A 20,497-nucleotide genomic window follows, 5' to 3' on the forward strand; every position below is an offset into this window, starting at 1 on the left:
TAACCAGGTCTAATGCGGATTAAAAAGTGCTCAGCTCCAGAACTGCTCTCCAGGTCAGACCACAGCCCAGCCAGACTTGTTGCCCCCAATTTTGACCCAGTGGGATGTCACAGGTGGCATCTCCCCCGTCTTGAAAACTCCAGCGGCTCCTCTAATCTTTAATGACTCACCTAAGCCTATTCAGTTTCTGCAAGACCACACCCTTGCTCCCTTCTACATCCCAGGATCTCGGATTCCAAACAGAAAGCCCTTTATAGAGCTCACAACACTTCATCAATTAATTCATCCTTTCAGAGACTCTCTTCATGCCTATAACCCCCAGCACTCCCCTCCCCCAGCCCCCCCAGGCCTCCGAAGCTCCTCCCTGATGCTTCTTAAACATCGCTCACCCCTTCGGGTCCCTCAGAGATCCCCTCAATCAGCAGTAGTTTCTTGGTATCCCACAGACCTTTTAAAAACGCTCCAAATCCCCAGTCACTTCTCCACTGGACCCCAGTAAGACCCCTTACCTCTCCACGGACTCCCCTGAGCACCTCCAGACACCCACAGGCCCCTCATAGACACTTACTATCTGCCCTAGCACTCCTCAACAAACGTTCTCGCCCCTGCAAACATCCTGGTAAGATTCCCTCAGATGGTCGCCCTCAGACTCCCACGGACCCCAGTCCCCTCTTGGCGGTTGCCCACGAGCCGTCCACTGCGCGTGTGCCATGAGTTCTGTCCGTTAAGTAACCGCCCCCATCCCGCCCCCGCTCCGCTGCTCTTTTGGGCCTTGTTGGTCCAGTGTAGGATTTCCCAGCCTTGGGGATTGACTAAGATCTTTGCTTTTCATCCCTGAGCTGCCGTCAGAGGGCAGTAACCACCATTTGGCTGAAAAACTACAGCTCCCAGAAACACCCGCTCTGGACTGTTCACAACGCAGCAGCCTTCATTGAAAAGGGAGCGGAAGTATGTCCGCGCTTTGCCTTTTGGTTACTGTAGTCCGAGAAGGCTTCGGCGAGACTGTCCGGCCCCAGGGGTTTGTGGGTCCGTTGGGAATTGCAGTCAGGCCGAGTGGACGAGACTTTCTTGAGGCTTCGGAAAGGGCAGGACAGTTAGTATGAACATAGACTCAGATTAAGGGAAAGTCTAGAGACTCCATTTCCCATTATTCTACGAGGTAGGAGGGGCTGAGGATTTCAATCTAGTTCCAAGTATTTCCGGGACACACACACTCGCACACGCGCGCGCGCGCACACACACACACACACACACGCTCGCTCACACGAACTCCGTTTCCCAGCGTCCTTTGAGGATAGTGTCTTTCCGGGTATTAATCGATAAATAGGGCGACCTAGTCCATGCACAAAACCCGAGGCTACTCCTTACAGCCGGCTTCCTCGTTTGGGGCCCTCCTGGATCCTGTAAACTTAGGAAGCGGGAGGACGCAAAAAGCTGAAACGGGATTCAAAACAGAAATTGTTTTCACCTGTTTTAATGCTCGTCTCAGCCTCTTGGTGCAACCCACGTTGGTAGAAAAAGCTAAAATGTATTTGAGGACTATCGTTCTGAGAGACCACCGGTAACTTTGTTCCCCAAATTGTTTGAGGGGGATTTTTCCTTCCTGATTTGTGGAAACTTGGAATTTGGAATGTCTGAACTCCCATTTTCCTGCAGCCCCTGATCAACTTCAGCTCTTTCTTGGGGCCTGGGGAGGGGAAGGAGGCGTTGAACACTCCGCAGTCTACCCCAAGGGAGTGATGTCTTTCTCACCTTTTGGCTCTCGCTTTCCCAAAAGTACCGATTGGACTTCACTTCCCAGCAAGCCTCTGCAGCCTCGTCTCATAAAGGGTCAGGATCCGGTCTGGACTATTACCCAGCATGCTCCGGGCTCCCGGTAGATCCCTCCCCCTCAAACGGAGAGCCTGCCTTGGACTCCATTTCCCAGAAGATACAAAGGCTCTCTGTAGCAACTACTCTGAAGCCTTGGTGTTGACTACATTTCCCGGCAGGGACTGCGGCCTAGCACAGGAGGACAGAAGAACGCCGTACCTACCTATTCTATTTTCTAGCCTATCTCCGTAATTGCAGTGTCTACTTGGGGCTGGGGGAGCACATGGGACTCCATTTCCCGGCGTGCTTTGGAAGTCGCGTTACACCTGCAATGCGGTGAGGGCGTGGCGACGACTCCATTTCCCGGCTTGCCTCACGGCCCTATATCTGCGGATACACCGGCGCCGACTCAATTTCCCACAGTGCACCTGGCGCCGATCGACATACATAGCCAATAGACTAAATGAGCGTCTGGACTCTGTTTCCCGGCGGGCATCAGGCCTACAAAGCTCACCGAAAGAGTGGCTGCAACTACATTTCTGAAACACACCTAGGGCTTGCAGTTGCTGCAGTGGAGTGAGTGTGTGACTCTGACTCCACTTTCCAAAGTGCTTCAGAGTCCGCCGTCGACACATTCCCCTGATTTATTTCCTGACGTGCAGCGCGACCCGTCATTCCCCGTGGTCGGCTCTGAGGCCTTTGCAGACTCCATTTCCCGGCGTGCCACGCGGTTCTCTGTGCGGAGCGAGGGCGGCGACGGCGGGGCGTAGGGCAGGCGGACTACAACTCCCGGCGTGCCCCGCGGCGGGCGCTGGGCCGGAGCCGGAGCCCGAGCGGCGCGGCCTGGAAGAGGCCAGAGCCAGGGGGAGGCGGCGGCAGCGGCGGCGGCGGGGGCAGCCCGGGCAGCCCGAGCCCCGCGGCCTGGGCCTGCGCTCGGCGCCATGAGCGGCGGCGCGCCTTCAGGGGGCGGCCCTGGGGGCTCGGGCCGGGCGCGGACCAGCTCGTTCGCGGAGCCAGGCGGCGGCGGAGGCGGTGGCGGCGGCGGCCCCGGGGGCTCGGCCTCCGGCCCCGGCGGCAGCGGCGGTGGGAAGGCGTCGGTCGGAGCCATGGGTGGGGGCGTGGGGGCCTCGAGTTCCGGGGGCGGCCCCAGCGGCAGCGGCGGAGGAGGCAGCGGCGGCCCCGGTGCGGGCACTAGCTTCCCGCCGCCGGGAGTGAAGCTGGGCCGTGAGTATTAGCGGCGTCCGTGGGGGCTGGAGATCAGGGTTCCTGAAGCCCTTCAGACGTCGATCTGGTTCTTCCATATGCCCAGATAGGAGCTCCAGCTCACTGTGCTTCCCAAACATGGGATCTGAGCTGTCCCCCTCCCAGAGAAAGGGATTGAGGGGTTACCATCAATTGGAGTTTAGGATTAGAATTAGTAATCCTCAAAAAACAGAGGTCACAGGTTCCTGTTCTTCCAGTACCGAGGTTTTGGGTGCTTGAGCCTCCAAAATAGGAATCTGATGTTGCCATCCATTAGACAACAGGATCAGGAGTCATCGTCGCTTGCAAATGGGGCTAGAGAGTTATTGTTCCCAAAAAGAATAAGATCACCATCTCCCCAAAAGGAGGGGGATCTAAATTTGCTTCCCTTTAGAGGATGGGGATTTGGAATGAATATCACATAGAAACGGATTTGGCCTTACTCTGTCCCTAAAAGATAGGGTCACGGCTTCCCAAACCTGGTATCCAGGCAACCTGTGATTTTTAAAACGCAAGATCTGTTACCATCACCCATCTATAACAGAACTGTATCCCCAGTGGTAGGAATTAATGGTTGCTGCTTCTTAGAAATAAGGACAAACTGGGAATCAGTGCATCCTGCAGATCAAGTCCATAGTCACTTTTCTTTGGCTTGGGGCACCTGGCTGGTTCAGTCGGTAGAGTATGCAACTCTTGATCTTGGGGTCATGAGTTCGAGACCCACGTTTGGGGTAGAATTTATTAAAAAACAAACAAAAAAAACTTGTCATGGTGGGTCTTTTTCCACAAAAATGGAACAGAATCAGGAAGGGTTACAGTTCCCCATAGAATATGGATCTGAGGTTAAATTCCCTTCGTTATCCAGAGATATGGTGTCACTGGCTCTGGAAGAATAGCTACGGAGGGTAGTCTCTTTCCAAAAGAAGGTGATAGTGATCCCCTCAAAACAGATTTGATTTATCAGTGACCCCTTTTCTTTGGGGAACTGATGAAAGGTTCCCCAAAGAAAAGGGATCACTCCTCCCCAAGAATGCCATAAAGGTTTGCTGCTGTCTAGAGAATGGAACTGGGAATTACAACTTTCCTTCAAATGCCTGAGGCCTGGATAGCCCCTTGTTAACGGAGGTCAGGTTCACCATTCCCACCACTTAGTACTTGTCCATTGGGGGCCACCCAAATACATGAAGGGGTCTGGGGCTCTGGACCGCACCGATGAGGTCAGGTCAGCACCTTTTCTAACCCTGAAGTATTTGGGGGAGGGGCTAACTGTCCCCCAGAAGTGAGAGCCATGGCCCTGGGCACTCACACCTGGAGGAGTCCTTTCTGCCACCAAAACCCAGTGGCGGTTACCAGCTCTACCAAGTAGGACTTAGAGGTCACTCTCCCCCAAGTTGTCAGAAGGGTTAGTGCTCTCCTAAAGCAAAAGTATCTCAGGGTTACTGCTCCGGTAAGTGGAAGAGACTGGGTCAGGCTTTCCCCAGTCAGGAGGGGGCCCCAGCAGCCAGTAAGCTCAAGAGTGGATGGAGTGTGAGGATGTCCTCAAACCAAGAGGGACCAGTGATTTACTGCTTACTAGAGATAGAAATTACGGCTTATCAACACTTGAGCAGCAAGAGGTTTACTTGTCATTGTCTTCCCACATGAGAAGAGGCAGGATTTAGGGTTCCCTGAAGGGAAGAGGAGAAAGGGCGCCTGGAGGCATCCAACACCCACCTTTGCTCAAAGACAAGGAAGGGACAAGGAGGCCCCCAGTGAGCATCCTGTAGTGATTTCCCTCCCTCCCACAGCCCTGTGATCGGGTGGTGGCAAGAAGGGGAAGGTCAGTGGATCGTGTGTCCCCTTTGTTCCCCAGGTGACAGCGGGAAGGTGACCACAGTGGTAGCCACTCTAGGCCAAGGCCCGGAACGCTCCCAGGAGGTGGCTTACACAGACATCAAAGTGATTGGCAATGGCTCCTTTGGGGTCGTGTACCAGGCACGGCTGGCTGAGACCAGGGAACTGGTGGCCATCAAGAAGGTTCTCCAGGACAAGAGGTTCAAGGTAGCTTGGGGGCGAATGGGGACAAGGAAGTGTGACCAGGCATGATGGGCGAGGGGGCCCTAGTGAGAGTGCTGGACTTGGGTTTCCACAGGGCTCTGAACATAGGCCAGAGAATGGAAGGAGAAGGGAGTGAATTGTGTGGAAGATGGGGGTACGGGTTCCAAGAGAGCCCAGAGCTGATGTTTATTGGGCTTTGGGTTGGTGTGAAGTGCTTTGTAGGCAAGTTCATGTTTAATTCACGTGAAGGTTCTTTGAGGGTAGGTATTGGTGTATTGCTAAGACTGAGATTCGGATTAGAGAATTAACTTGAGGGCAAGACTAGACTCTGGCTTGTCTGATCCTGAAGCCTCCCACCTTACCCACTAAGTTACCCTTCTGCACAGAGAGGGAAGGATGCTGGTAGAGGTAATGAGTGTGTTTGTGAAGGTCATGCTCTGACCCAGGTGCTTGGCAAGTGCAGGGTGAAATCCAGCCCGCCCTATGCTCACCAAACCACTGTGCCTTGGTGTGGGGCTGTGTCTCCCTAAGGAAGGGGCGCCCTTTCCTCCTTTATACAGCTGTGCCCTGTAACCTAGCGGAAGCCCAGGGAGCAAGGAGGAGACGGAAAAGGTGGAGGTTGAGGGCTACTTGGCGTTGCAAGGACTGGCGTTTTGGAGCGTTAGGCTAGTCTGGATATAAAGGACCCAAGCCTAAGCTGGGAGGGAACCAGGTCAGGGCCTGGGCCTTGGCAGTGAGAACCCTCGGGCAGGAGGAGCTCCAGAGTGTGGGTCAGAATTTGATTAGTGTTGAGTCCCAGAAGTGAGAGGGATCTGAGGGCAGGAGTTCCCAAGGCCAGAACTCAGGGGAGCAGAGAATAGGGAGGAGACCAGGACCGTGTCTCGGAGAAGAGGCTGAGGCCGGACCCCCTATGGGAAGATGGAAGTCTGGAGCCTGGGACTCAGGATCAAGTCAGGGTTCAAGGGCCCAGATGCCTCTAGGGGAAGCAATAGAGAGGAGTGGGGACCAGGGTGAATTGGGTGGCCAGTACTTGTCTTTTGTCACTCAGGCCTTGTGTGGCCATGTCATCTGATTATTCAAGACAAGCTGGAAAACTGAATTTATATATGAAGACATTTGATTTTCAAAGGTCAGCAATAAATTGGACACTTTTGAATGGTGGGCTGAAAAAAAAAAAAAAACCCATCTGTAGGTTGGGTTTAGCCCATAGGCCTCCAGCGTGTGTGTGAGGGGCATGGGTTGGGGTGAGGAATTCGGGGCTGCCCCAGAGGGGCTCTGGAGCTGGGATGCAAGGAGTCAGTGCCTGGCTCTGTTGGCAGGAGTGGAGGAGCAGGGCTGTGGCAAGGGGCGGCAGGGAGAGTCAGCTGTTGTCTGAGGCGCTTTCCCTTTGCTTCCAAGAACCGAGAGCTTCAGATTATGCGTAAGCTGGACCACTGCAATATCGTGAGGCTGAGATACTTCTTCTACTCCAGTGGGGAGAAGGTGAGACCTTGGGTGTGCGGGGGAGTCCTCCACCCATGTTCCTGCCTGCCTTTTCCCTGTGACTGCTAGTCCTTCCCCCATTACCCCCACAAGCCTTCCCTCCCCTTCCCCGCCCCGTTCCTCACAGTGCCTCACATCTCTCCTTTGCACTCTGCAGAAAGACGAGCTTTATCTAAATCTGGTGCTGGAATACGTGCCCGAGACAGTGTACCGGGTGGCCCGCCATTTCACCAAGGCCAAGTTGACCATCCCTATCATCTATGTCAAGGTGGGCAGGCAGGCAGGCTGTTGGGACCCAGGCCTACAAAGCCAGGGACCCTGGATCCTCCTGTCTTCTGTGGGTTCCCTCATTCTCCAGATTTATGTTGCCGTCTACAGGCTTTGTGTTGCCTGTCCTTGTCTCCGTAACTGCCCTAGATGGAGCTTGCCCAGTGCTGGGCAGGCCACCCTGAGGCCTGACTGAATCAGGGAGGCAGGCTGACTGGGGTCTGGGGAGACTGCAAGGGACCTGCTCGGGTCCATGCTGGGAGCCCGGGGGCACCACTGGTGTTGGTGGAGTTAGCGCGGAATTGGGCTGGGGCCTGAGAATGCCAAGGGAGAGACACTGAGGTCCGAGTCCTGGCCTTCGGAGCCTTGGCAGAAGGGGGTGGGGAGGAGGCAGGGCTGGAGGAAAGCATGCCTCTCCATCATCTGTGCAGGCTCATTCCGCAGGGCCTGGTGCTGTGGCCCCGGTGTTACTATCCTAGCCGGTGTTTGAATGAATGGGTGAATGGATCAGTGAGCCGAGGGCTGATGTGGAGCGTAGAGGCTGCAGCTACCTTCAGCATCGGGAGGAGGTGGGTGGGTTCAGGTTTGATGAAGGTCGTTCCTCCTGCCGGCCTTAAGAACCCTGGGCCCAGGTGGGCCACAGAGCTCTACCGGTGGCTGGTGTTGGGGGACCCTGCTTCCCGGGAGGGGAGTCCCCTGGTTTGGTGAATCCCTACCATGGCTGCCTGTGTGCTGAACCCAGCACCGAGCGATTCCAGACGCCCAGATGACTGAGACCCAGACTTTGTTCCGGGAGAGCTCTGTTTAGCCAAGCGGACAGCTGTTGTCACAAAGAACTATAAAACGACTAGCAACTGCCATATTAGAAGGAGCACAGGGAATTCTGGAAACAGGCCCCCAGGCCTGCCTGCTTTGGGGGATAAGAAGGATCAAGGAAGGCTTCCCGGAGCTCATCAGGTGCAGGGTGAGGAAGCGGCATCTCTAGCCAAGGGCAGCAGAAACAGAGGAGGAGGGGGGCCCGGGAAGCTGGCCTGAGCAGTTACTACGTGCTGGGCACTGGTCTAGGCCCTGGGGGACGCGGCGGCGGAGATGAACACACCAAGATCCCTGCTCTCTTGGCACTTATGTTGTAATCAGTGGGAGGGAGAGTGGCAGGAAAATCCAGCCGGAGAGAGGCTAGTCCGTGGGTGGTTTTGACTGGCAGATGAAGGAGGCTGAGCCCTTCCTATAGCCGGTGGTTTTGGAGCTGAGTGACTGGCTCCCACAAGGCCTTCCTGACGTCAGGCTTCTGCTGAGGTGTGTGGCCGAGGTAGCATTCTCGAAGTGGGGAGTGGCAGCGGCCCGGATGTTGCAGATGCCCCATCCTGAACTTAACGGGAGGGGGAAACTCTGGGAGGGGGACCCAGGGGTCCCTGTTTCAACAAGCTCTTGCAGTGATTCTGGCACATACTAAAGCTTGAGGGCCCAGGGGCAGCAGGAGAGGTTTTGAGCCAGGGAGAGGAGTGCGGGAGGGCCCTGGAGGCCAGGCAGGCGGAGCCGGGCTGCATCTGTGCCGTCCGCTGCCCCTCCCAGGTGTACATGTACCAGCTCTTCCGGAGCTTGGCCTACATCCACTCCCAGGGTGTGTGTCACCGCGACATCAAGCCCCAGAACCTGCTGGTGGACCCCGACACTGCTGTCCTCAAGCTCTGCGATTTTGGCAGGTGGGCCTGACCTGGAGTGCGCTGGTTGGCCGAAGGGGCGGCGGGGGGAGGGCAACCCCAACCCTTGCCTTCTGTTTACTCCTGCCCCTCTCTTCCCACAGTGCAAAGCAGTTGGTCCGCGGGGAGCCCAACGTCTCGTACATCTGTTCTCGCTACTACCGGGCCCCGGAGCTGATCTTTGGAGCCACTGATTACACCTCATCCATTGGTCAGACTTACAGGAGGGCGGGGGTGGGGAGCGGCCGGCGCGGCAGCTTTTGCGTTTTCTGTGGGCTGTGGGCCGCGCTCGGTGATACAAGCTTAACCTGTGTTCTTTTACCCAGTCCTCCCAAACTTTGGAGGGCGATGCTGGCGTCTGCTCGCTTCACAGACGAGCAGGCTGAGGCGGAGAGCGGTTGAGGCCGCCTGCCTGCATTCGCACCGCTGGGGCTGGGCAGGGCTGGGCTTTGAAAGCTGACCTGACTCCAGAGTCCACTTGGGCTCTGGAATCTCCCAGTCTGCCCTCTCCTCTCGGCCTGGGGGGATGGGCTGAGCCCCGGGGGGGAGGGGCTGCCGGTGACCTTGGAGCGGAGGCTTGCCAGCCTGAAGGTGTGACATGCTCGGGCCTTCTGGGGGGGGGGGGCGTTCCTTGTTGGTGGGGATGACGGTGCTACCTTCCAGGCTTGAGGAGAGGGCGTGAAGGGGTTGGGAGAGAACACTCATCGGCAGTGTGAACTGTGTGGTCCTTAGGGGTGAACTTGTGCCTCGGGGGGTCGAGGTACAAGCCAGGGTCGGGGTGAGAGTACCAGCCTGTAGCCGTTCCCGTGGGCAGGGTAGAGCCTGGGCCCAGGACTTCAGGCTGGAACTTCTCGAGGCCCAAAGAACACAGAGGCCTGTGCTAGGTACGTTGGGCTGTCTGGAGGCTAGGGGTAGAGCAGGGGCTTCCTGGGGTCGCTGAGGGGAGAGAGGCAACGAAGGTGGCAAACACTTGGATTGCAGAGTGTGGCGCTGTCAGGCAGACCTGGAGGTTCAACAGCGGGCTCCCGTGTCCCTAAACCCTGCAGGACCTTGAGCAGGGTGCTGCTTCTTGGGGCCGAGTGAAAATGGGGCTCCCTCCTGGCACCCTCAGGATGATTGCGGGGGTAGGGAAGCGTTTGTGAGGGGGTGGGTGGGGCAGCCCTGACCCTCCCCGCATTCCCCTTCAGATGTGTGGTCAGCTGGCTGCGTACTGGCCGAGCTGCTCCTGGGCCAGCCCATCTTCCCCGGGGACAGTGGGGTAGACCAGCTGGTGGAGATCATCAAGGTGAGGGCACGGCGGGGTGGGCAGGGATGGGGCTGAGGGATAGGGGCTTTGGCTCAGACCTGTCCCTTCTCCAGGTGCTGGGAACACCAACCCGGGAACAGATCCGAGAGATGAACCCCAACTACACGGAGTTCAAGTTTCCCCAGATTAAAGCTCACCCCTGGACAAAGGTGGGACGGGGCTAGGGGCTCAGGCAGCATGGCCGAGGTCCCCTTTGGAGGCCAGCTGGTCTGGGGACCTGGCTATAGAGTCAGGGCTTGGGAATGGGGCCGTAACTCATCAGATTTCAAAGTTTATGGCATCTCCCATCCTCTGGAAGTTGAGGGTCCATGGTAAGTTTGAGTGCCATTTCTCTGCTGGGGAAACAGGCTCCCTGCGGGGCCTGTACCACGATGGGACCCGCGCGAGCTGCTCACCCCAAAGAACGTGGTTTCCCCTCAGTGGTTGTGCCTCGTATGGGAAGTGGGGGTGCGGGAGTCCATAGTACCTGGGCGGCTCACCCTCCTGACCACCCCCTAAGGTGTTCAAATCTCGAACGCCGCCGGAGGCCATCGCACTCTGCTCGAGCCTGCTGGAGTACACACCGTCCTCAAGGCTCTCCCCTCTGGAAGCCTGCGCCCACAGCTTCTTTGATGAACTGCGATGTCACGGAACCCAGCTCCCCAACAACCGCCCGCTTCCCCCGCTCTTCAATTTCAGTCCTGGAGGTGAGGGCACAGCTTGGGAGGCAGGGAGCCGGAAGGGCAGGCAAAGATTGTGGAGGAGGGCTTGGTGTTAGAGATAGGAGCGGGATGCTGAGGGAGGGGCGCTCGGGAGATGCCCCCAGTACAGGAGCCCCGAAGCTGCTTCACCTGTGCTTTGCGGTCACCTGTGCTGGGCCCCTTCTGGTTTGTCATTTAAAGCATTCAGGAGCTACACGTGTCAGCTGGCCTTGCCAAGAGCTGGGTCGCTACCTGGTGCCCCTTTCTAACCCCGACCCCGTCTCCCAACACCCCGCCTGCTGACTGGGCATGTCCAATCCTGTCTCTAGAACTCTCCATCCAACCATCTCTCAACGCCATTCTCATCCCTCCTCACTTGAGGTCCCCAGCGGGCACTGCCTCCCTCACTCCATCCTCACAAGGTAAGTTGAGGGCCCTCTGCTTCTCAGCCTGGGAGGCCAGCCTGTGCCTACAGCCCCCGAGCTCCCCGCACGGGTGTGGAAGTTGTTGACATCTGATAGCGTACGTGTGAACAGCCACCTTTATCGGGTCTGATTGTCTATATTTGTGTTTAAGTGCCAACTGGAAAACCAAAGACCTATGTTTGGCATGCACAAACAAACAAAACGTTAAATTTGTTGCCCGTATTTAAAAATTGAGGCCATTGCGTGTTACAAATCCAGCTTTCCTGTGTCTCTTGGGGAAGAAAATCTGACTGGGCAGCATTGGGCCTGCCTTTCCTCAGGGCAGTGCTGTGAGTTGCGGCCAAGTTCTAGCCGCCCCCCTTTCCTGTGGGGCCCGGCTGTCGGGTGAGTCACCCAGTGACCAGCCTGGCCCTTTGGCGTTCGAGTACGCAGCGCCGGACCTAGAGTGGCAGCTGTCCGTTTCTGATGTAGCATCCCCCACCGGGTTCCTGCCCTTGGGGGAGGTCTGAGAGGCAAAGGGTAACTGTCTGCTTTTTCCTCCCCCTCAGCTTTAAGTGAGGCTCAGACCGGCTCGGACTGGCAGTCACCCGACGCCACAGCTCCCCTCACTAACTCTTCCTGAGGGCTCCGCCAACTACTCTTCCATCTGGGAGCCCCCAGTGGGGCTGGGAAGGGGGACCATAGCCCATCAAGCTCCTGACCTGGCTGGGCCCCTAGACTAGAGGGCAGAGGTAAATGAGTCCCTGTCCCTACCTCCAGTCCCTCCCTCACCAGCCTCACCCTGTGGTGGGCTTTTTAAGAGGATTTTAACTGGTTGTGGGGAGGGAAGAGAAGGAAGGACAGGGGGTTGGAGGCATGAGGACCTCCTACCCCCTCGGCCCCCTCCCCTCCTCCCGGGCCTACACTCCTCCAACCCCTCTCCCTTCCTGTGTCCCTTGTAAATAGAACCAGACCAGCCCGTCTGCTCTTCCCTTCCCTGCCCCCCCCCCCGGGTGTAAATAGATTGTTATAATTTTTTTCTTAAAGAAAACGTCGATTCACACCGTCCAACCTGGCCCGTCCCCCTTCTACAACTGTGTCCCCCCTCCTGTCCTCTGCCCCTAAGGTCTCCTCCCTCCTCTCCCCACCCTGGAGGGCTGAGGGGTTGGGGGTGGGGGAGCTCCCGATGTCTTAGTTTCCACAGTAAGGTTTGCCTGTGTACAGACCTCCGTTCAATAAATTATTGGCATGAAAACCTGCTTCCTGTTTGGCTGCCTTGTTTCAGTGGAGGTGAGGGAGGTTGCCCTGAGGGGCTGTGCTGGGACAGGACCTCTCAGGCAGGGGCACCGCTGAGAGTGAAGCCAGGCTGGGCTGCCAGAGGCCTGGGTCCTGGCCCTGGCTCACGTGCCCAGCCTCCCCGGGCCTCCGCTCTCCTTCACACATGTGATGAACAGAGTCTGGCTTATCCGCTGCAGAGGCCTCAGGGGAGCCGGCCTCATGGACCCGGCCATTGTCCTCTTCTGCCTCAGGAGGGAGGCAGGCACTGTCCTCCCCAGGTGACAGTTGAGAACTGGGGATCAGGGATCAAGGCCACAGACAGAAAGTGGCAGAGTCAAGACTTGAACAGAGGGCTCTGTGTCCCACAGCCCGAGCTACCTGCTGCTTCACGGGACACCGGATGACACGTAGTCACTCAGGCCAAAACAGCCTGGATGTAGACTCTTAGTGGGCACGGACGTGGGCAGAGAAGCGGTCCCTAAACCCTAACAGATGTCCAAGCTTTCATTTCTGTTTCAAACAGGGCACGTACCTGGCCCCTATCTAGGGATGCTGAGAAGTGACAAGCCTGGGAAGGTTGGTGCAGAGAACTTGGCTTCTTCCCTTGCTTCAAAAACATGCTGGGGCCAGATGGTGGGGCCACGGGCAGAGGGAAATGGCATCTCCTACATGTGGTGCCAATGGTATGTGAGGGCAGGAGGCCCCAGAAGTGGAAGGAGGCCTGGGGAGGAGCAAATGATATGTCCTCCACTGGACTTCAATTGTGAAGAAAAAGGGAATGAGTTTGTCGTTTCAAGTAAGCTCTACGTCCATTGCGGCGGGGGGGGGAGGGCGGCGCACTTGGCTTGAACTCACAACCCCCGAGATCAAGAGTTCCATGCTCTACTGACCGAGCCAGCCAGGGGCCCCAAAAGGGGGAATTCTGAACATGTCCCAAGAGTTCAGGGCCTGTTCCTGTGGTATCTGGACTCTCCAGTCTGCTTAGGCCAGCCCCAGGGGTATCTGTATACTGCCCAGAACAATCCCTCGCCTTCCCTGCTTAATACCCTCTGGATACCACCTTGTAAGATGAATACGTAGAGCAAGGAGACCAGAGACGGGAGCAGGGTTGGTCCCCCTGCCTCCCTTGCTGCTCACAACTGTTCAGCCACGAGGTCGCTGAGGTGGTCGCTCACCCTCCCTCCCACTCCTGTGGCTTCTGCCCTAGTCTGGTCCCATGCTTCCCCTCCTAGACCATCTCCGGCCTCCCCCTGGCCCCACCTTCATGCCAGGAAGCCCGAAGCCCCACTTTCGACCCTCTCTTCCCCCTATCCCCCGCTGCCCCAACCTCTGGGGCAGGCTCTCCCTGCCTTCCCAGGTCTGGGCCTGCCTCCCTCCCAGACAACTCTCAGCCATAGCCTCCCCTGCCTGAACACCTTGGTCTGTAGAGGCTTGGCGGGAGCTTGCCCCAGGGACCTGCCATAAATCATCTGCTTCTGTTTGGAGAAGGTAGGACTGCCACCTTAGGTAACCTTTGAAAAGGCTGGGGATCCCTTCCTGTTCCTAAGACCTTTGATCTTTCGGGGGCCCCAACAAACCCCAACTGCTCTGTGACACCAGCTCACTTTTCTTCCAGCCATAGCAAATCCTCCTCTGGACGCTGCCCCCCTCCCCCCAGTCTCAGGTCACACTCGCTCAACAGTACTGCTTAGAGACATGGGCTCAACGGACCCCCGGGATTCAAATCTCCGTGACACCGCTGCCTAATGTGAGACCTTGGGTGAGTCTCTGTCCCTGGTTTCTCATCCGTACAACAGAGCTAACACTGAGATCACTTCACAGGCCTGCTGGGTCACAATCCACGTACAGTGCTAACCGCGTGCCTGCCACGGCTAGGCAGCCGCGTTCGCGGTTACTGTAGCTGTGAATAACTGGACGGTCTCCAAGCCGACCAAGAACTCACCCTCCTCTGCAGTGCTGTCTCTGCCTATGTTCTCCTCCTCTGTCGCTAGCAGATTCCTAGTTTTTCCTCAAGGACTACTTCCTTTGGGGCGGGGGCAGGGGAGAGGAGGGGTTGTTCCCTGCTCTGGGATCCCACTGTCCCTACACATCCCCATCACAGCCCTGAGGATCCCGGGGCTGAGATCTGCCTGCTCCCCAGGGGCAGGGCAGAGGCCTGACTCCTCTCCAGCCCCCAGCATCGCCCAGCATGTGTGAGGGAGGCCTGAGGACTCCCAGGCTGAATGAATCAACAAGACACACTCAAAGAGAGCAAGGCCATCTGTACTTGGGTGTTCCTCCTACCCCACCGTGTGCCTCCTGGGGCAGCGCCTGGCTCTGAGTCATTCCTGGGGCTCTGGCATCACTCAGCGCGCAGCGGAGTACCTGGGTACCTATAGAGTTCCTTCGACGTTGTCAGAAGGGAGCTTAAGGAAGCCCAGAGAACTCAAGTACCTTTCTCTACCAGGCAGAGCCAAGTCCCGGGTGCCCCGGGGTCCAGGGGAGAGGAGGGCTTGGGGACGAGCAAGAGCCTGAAGAGGTATACAACAGTGCCCAGCACCGATCTGGCACGTGGTCGGGGTTGCTGGGCACCAGGGTGATGGATGCAGAGCCAAGAGTCTTGGCAAGCCCTGTTCTGCAACGCAGTGGGGTGACCTGGGACGGATCACATCAGGCCTCAGAGCTTCAGTTTCCCCATAGGCAGAGAAAAGTGGCAAGAGACACCTGGACAGGGCTCTTGTGAGGAGTCCGTGGGTAAGAGGCCAGGGTGGATCCTGGCACCCAGTGGGTGCCAGAGCGGCTTGCGGGGGTGGGGGTGGGGCTCCCCTTGCTCCCCAGAGGGGCCCACAACGGCTGTCGCAACCCAACTCCTTTACTGCTGCTCCTCAGCTGTGTCACACGAAGGCCGTGTCCAACTGCAGGAGCCCGCCTGCCTCACTGGCCCCCAGTGCCGCCTGGCACAGCTGCAGCGTGTCCTCAAGTGCCAGCGGCTGGGACGTCTCGATGATGGCGATTGTTTCCCCGAGCTCGGTGCACATGATAGTCTGCTGAGGCTCGGGGGGCGGCGGCGGCGGGGCAGGGGGTGGGGATCGTGGTGGCGGTGGCGGTGGCGGGGGCCCGGGGCGGGCGCGGGCGTGGACGCGCTGGTGCAGCCGCAGGCCGGCCAGGGCGTGGAACCAGCGGCCGCAGGTCCCGCAGTAGTAGGGGCTCTTGTTGTACAGGCCGGTGATGGGCAGGCGGGGTGCGCGGGCGAAGGCCACAGGCCGCAGGTGCAGCCTCCGGTGCTGCTGCAGGTTGGAGCTCTGCGTGAAGCGCTTGCCACAGTCCAGGCACTGGTAGGGCCGCACGCCCGTGTGGGTCAGCTGGTGGCGGCTGAGGTTGGCCAGGGAAGCGAAGGTCTTGCCACACGAGTGGCACTGGAAGGGCCTCTCGCCCGTGTGCGTCCTCAGGTGGTTGCGCACGTGGACCAGCTTCTTGAAGCCCTTGCCGCAGACGCCGCAGCGGTGCCGCCGCTCGGGGGGCCCGTGGACGGCGCGCCGGTGCCGCGAGAGCCGGGAGGCCGAGGCGAAGGACTTGGAGCACTGTGGGCAGGGCAGCTGGGCAGGCGGGGCGGGCGGCGGCGGCGGCGGTGGGGGCGCGGGCTCGGCAGGCACTGGGGAGGCCGCCGCCGAGGGGGGCGCCCCGCTCTTGCCGGCGTGTGTGCGCCGGTGGTAGAGAAACTTGGTCATGTTGCTGAATGTCTTGCCGCAGCGGCAGCGATGCAGCGGGTTGGCAGTGTGAGCCCGCCGGTGGGCCACCAACGTGAGCTCCGTGCCGAAGCCGCGGCCGCAGTCCACGCAGAGGTAGCGCGCCTCGCCGCGGTGCAGCCGCAGGTGCTGCTCCAGGGAAGCGGCTTTCTTGAAGACCTTGGAGCAGGTGGTACACTCGTGTGTACCCCCGACGTGGGCCCGCCCGTGCGCCAGCAGCCGGTTGGCCGAGCTGAAGCTGCGCTGGCACTGGCTGCAGTGGAAGGGGTGGGCTGCCGATGCCGGGCCGCGGGAGGCCCGCCGGTGTCGCCGGCGTGCCTCCGCGGCCGTCCAGGGTTGGGGACAATCCGCACAGCCCTGGGCCCGGGCGGCTGTGGACCTGTCGCCTCCCGCAGCATCCTCACCGACCTCTGCCGCCACCTCCTCTTCCTCCTCTGTGTCTTCCTCTGTGTCTTCCTCCTCCTCCTCTTCCTCCTCCTCCTCTAGCCCATTGCGCTCTTCTTTCTCCAGGGAGTCAAAGTGGGTGCCCTGATGCTCCAAGAACTCCTCGGGAGTGGCACAGAGAGTAGAGCACTCGGGACACTCGTAGGGCTCCATCTTAACTTCAGGTGGAGCGGGGGGTGGAGGGGGCGGTGCCGGCGGGGGCAGCGGGGGCGGCCCTGGCGGCTCGGTGGCTGCAGCAGAAAGGTGCCGGGCCTTGCGATGAGCCACCCACAGCTCAGGCGAGGGGAAGAGCTCCTGGCAGTCCCCGCACTGGTACTGGATCTGGCTTGCAGACTCCCGGAGGTGGGCGTCCTGGTGGGCCAGGAGCTCGCCGGGGGACAGGATGAGCTGGTTGCACTCCCCACACTGGAAAGGCCCTTCCTCAGGCCCTGCCATGAGCTCTGGCTCCAGGCCAGGATCCTGGGCGGCCAGTGCCTCATCCTCGGTGACAGTGGGCACATGCTGTTCCTGGTGCGAGAGGACTTCCTCCAGCGTGTTGTAGAGGCTGCCACACTCAGAGCACATGAACTGGTGATGCTGGAAGAAAAGGGATGAGGCCAGCGCCTCCCCAGGTGTCATCTCGGTCACCTCTGTTGACATCTCCCCGAACATCGGTGTTGACATCTCCACCGCCCCTGGCGACATCTGTGCGGGCAGCTCAGCCACCTCAGCCGCCACCTCTGCCATGGTGGGGGGGGCAGTGCCTGGAAAAAGAAGGGGGAGCTGGTGAGACATCAGGAACCCAGGGGCGTGGTGGCGGGGTGGGGGGCGGCTCAGGAGCTTCCCCGCTCGTCCCCTCACTCACCAGCCTCTATCAATCAGCAAGCCTGGATCAAGTGCTGGTGCCTCAGTTTTCAATGAACATGTGACTCCGAAGCGGATGCATGCCCCATGGTGCCAGACATCTGTAAGACAGCGACATCCCCCTTCCGTCTGGCCCCCGATGCTACCATCCCTCCTTACCCAGAGGTCCACCCGCACCCTTTCTAAGAACATGTGTCTCTTTATGCCTCTTGACATTTGCCTGGATGGTTTCCTCACTGGGCACCACCTTTCCTCCTACTATATGGACACATACAGAGCAGCAAAGGGTTCAAGAGCACAGGCTTCTGGACGAGACTGCCCTTGGCTTGAATCTGAGCACCAGCACGTTATTAACTTCCTCTCTCTGACATTGTTTTGTCACCCGTGAAAGGGAGTAAAAGTAGTGCTGACCACGAAGGCCCCGGTGCCCGAGAAAGGTCAGACAGAACCATGACTTGTGGTTCTCCAGAAATGTTGTTCCCGAGCCCAAAGTCTTTCCTGTTGCTATTCCTTCTGCCGAGAAAGTTCTCTCCTTTTCTGGTCTAGCAAAACCGTACCCAGCATTTCCTTTGTGAAGCCTTTTCTGACAACATCTCTACATCCTCAGGGGGATGTCCACTCCTGCCTCCTTGGGGTTCCTATGGTAATCTGTGCCACCTCTGGCAAAGCCAATATCACGAGCCTGGGATGCAGTCTGTGCTCCTCTTCAGACTGAGCATGCAGGCATGGCAGGTCTGATTCACTGTAGGTGCTGATGTCACCAACAAAACCACGGACCTGGGACGGGGATCTTAAAACTTCTGAACTTCCCTCTACATGCCCCCATCTCCCTTTCTACATGTGTGGGCTCAACACAACCCAGGCCTCTGAGCCACTTGAGCAAACAACTGCACCCCTTACAACCTAGTCTCTGAATCCAACTTCCACTGTCTCCATCTCTTTTTTAACTCATCTGTTAGTGCCAGAGGGCAGGTGGAGCTCAGCTTACATCCAGGCAGGCAAAGTTGCTCATACTAAGCTCCCAGAGAGCAGGGAAGTTAGTTTTTTCATCACTGATATATTTCTAGCACCAAGAACAATGATTAGCCCACAACAGGTACTCAGTAGATATGCTGTGAATGAAAAATGCTCCCTCCAGGAAGTGAGGCCATGAGAGTCTAACTCTCCCTGTGCCCATTCCACTTCTCCCACCAGACCAACTTTCCCCATGGACAGTGAACTCCCACAATAACACAGCCCAGCACATGACCTTGTTTTCATGATGCCCGATACATGCTCCCTGAATAAATGATTTACTAAAAGCCCAGGACTTACCTTTTCCTAACTACCTATTCCTACTCCCTCACTAATATTTGAATTGCCATGGCCCTGCACACAACAGCCACCCAATAAAGGATCTTCCTAGAAGGAGTCAGCCCGGATCCCCAGAGTTCAGTTTTTTCTTGTTTACAGCCGCACTCCAAACAGAACTCCCATCGGGCGAGGCCCAAGGCCTGGTGTAAGGCTTACACACAAAGTAGGCACCCAGTATATGTCCCTCTGGAAGGTGACCCAGGCAATCTAAAATTTGGACTTTTTGTCTACATTCCTCCTTTCCCAATTGTGGGATTGTGTACCATTGGTGGGGAGGAGATAGGGGCTTTTTACACGGTAGACCAATAAATCCTTCCAGGAAAGAACCCACCAGGGGCCTGGAAGTTCAACTTTTCCGCTACACGTCCCTTTTCACCGACCAGACTTAGCAACTCCGCTGCATTAGAGCACCCTGCAAGGGGTGGGGGCGGCGGGCTCCAGGGTAGAGTCCTGCACGCCGCACGAGTGCAATCAATGCTCTAGGGCACAGAGGAAGGAGCGCTCTCCTCCCACTCCACGCCGCTCCCGCCCTAGCGCAGGCCCCAGGGCTCTTCGTCCCCCGGTGTCCCCTTCGTTCTCCCTCCGCCCTCTCCCTACGCCCAGCGCTCTCTTCCCCCGCCCGCCCCGCGGCGCCCTCACCCGTCTCTCTCGCCTCCTGCAGCCCCCGCCGCTCTTGACACAGACCCTCTCTGCTCCAGGCGTGCGGGACCCCTCACTATCCACGCCTCCCATTGGGCGTTGCCCTTACCCGTGGCAGCCAATCAGAGCCGTCAGCGAAGGGCACGCGCCCTTGCGCCTGCGTGTTGACGCTCAGGCGGGGCTCGGCGAGTTTCTCCACGCACACAACTGTTCCCTGTGGGCGGAGCTTGGGGGTGCGGCTCAGGCAAGCGCCTGCGCAGTTCTTCTGGGCTGCCCTGCCAAACATGAGTTAAGTGGTGAGAAGTGGGCATCTTTGGAAGGCGAGGAGTGAACTGGGTGGCGGGAGGCCTTGACGGAGGTGTTATTTTGTAGCTGAAAAGGCTGAGCATCTCTGAGAGAATAGCTTTGGAGCCAGACATACTTGGGGTACTTCTCTCAGGGCCTTTTACTCCTGTGTAAAATGGGCTTGAATCACATCCATCTCGAAGGCTGTTGAGGGGATTGAATGAAATCAGACACGTAAAAGCGCTCAGCACTGATACACTGTGGATGCTCACTATAAACCATCTAACATGGACGTAGTCCTTCCCAGTTTGTAAAATTGCTTTCCCTTCCCTCCCACTCTTCACTTGATTTAACGGTAATCACGTATCGGGCGCCTACTGTGTGTCTGGCCCAGGAGTAGGTCTCAATAGGTGACAATTGACATTAGAGAGAGGGAGTCTTCCAAGGTCACTGCTGCAGCCCAAGCAGAGCCAGTGCTGAGGCAGAGCCAGTGCTGAGGCAGTGCCAAGCAGGACCTAGGTCCCCCCCACCTTTCAAGGGGAGATAATTCAAGGGTGGGAACCACTCCGGGGAGACTTGTTTCAAGGTATGTGCGAGCCCTGACCTTGAGTCACCTAAGTGTGTGTGTTGGGGGGGGTGGCCACCATGCCCAAGGCTCCGCCTCAGGGGAGCTGCTCAGATACGCAGCCTGGGCTCCAGCTCTCTTGATAGGGACCTGCCCTCGCAAGAATGAAAACTTGTAGGTGCAGGTTAGAGAGGGGGTATTGGGAGGCTCCTTGACTTTGGAGGGCAGAGATTGGAAAGGGTTGTTGGGTGGGTGGGGGGCATTTGAGACAGGAAGAGGCTGTCTGTAATAGGAGACTGTGATGGATGCCATCAGGTAGTGAACAGTCAGGATGGAGGGGCCTATTGCAATCGGGAAGGAGGTATTGGTTCCTAACATGAGATGGGGGAGCTTCCTGGTCTTGATCAGGGGAAGGAACTTAGAGATGGGGCTTCT

At 58.0% G+C, this 20,497-nt stretch overlaps 2 protein-coding genes across 4 annotated transcripts; one reads left to right on the top strand and one right to left on the bottom strand.

Moving 5' to 3' along the window:
* Window positions 1–2,650: 2,650 nt before the first annotated feature.
* On the top strand, window positions 2,651–12,189 carry GSK3A (glycogen synthase kinase 3 alpha). Its single transcript, XM_028087999.2, has 11 exons — window positions 2,651–3,036; window positions 4,907–5,094; window positions 6,490–6,573; window positions 6,731–6,841; window positions 8,413–8,543; window positions 8,645–8,751; window positions 9,728–9,825; window positions 9,900–9,995; window positions 10,346–10,532; window positions 10,856–10,948; window positions 11,500–12,189. The coding sequence occupies exons 1-11, from the start codon at window positions 2,754–2,756 to the stop codon at window positions 11,571–11,573; spliced, it is 1,452 nt and encodes a 483-aa protein (XP_027943800.1). The 5' UTR covers window positions 2,651–2,753; the 3' UTR covers window positions 11,574–12,189.
* Window positions 12,190–14,452: 2,263 nt separating this feature from the next.
* ZNF526 (zinc finger protein 526) lies at window positions 14,453–19,297 on the bottom strand. 3 transcript variants are annotated; one of them, XM_028088161.2, is made up of 3 exons: window positions 19,213–19,297; window positions 17,222–17,321; window positions 14,453–17,120 (listed from the first exon to the last, which is right to left on the bottom strand). In XM_028088161.2, the coding sequence occupies exon 3, from the start codon at window positions 17,101–17,103 to the stop codon at window positions 15,082–15,084; it is 2,022 nt and encodes a 673-aa protein (XP_027943962.1). In that variant the 5' UTR covers window positions 17,104–17,120; window positions 17,222–17,321; window positions 19,213–19,297; the 3' UTR covers window positions 14,453–15,081. The 3 variants fall into 3 exon arrangements, with proteins under 3 accessions (XP_027943962.1, XP_027943964.1, XP_027943963.1); XM_028088163.2 differs by lacking the exon at window positions 17,222–17,321 and having other exon boundaries at window positions 19,213–19,291; XM_028088162.2 differs by lacking the exon at window positions 19,213–19,297 and having other exon boundaries at window positions 17,222–19,131.
* Window positions 19,298–20,497: the final 1,200 nt, after the last annotated feature.

This window comes from Eumetopias jubatus, unplaced genomic scaffold, assembly GCF_037043125.1.
Source record: "Eumetopias jubatus isolate StellerSeaLion01/CBP00866 unplaced genomic scaffold, mEumJub1_p1.0 scaffold_10, whole genome shotgun sequence".
NCBI lineage: Eukaryota > Metazoa > Chordata > Mammalia > Carnivora > Otariidae > Eumetopias > Eumetopias jubatus.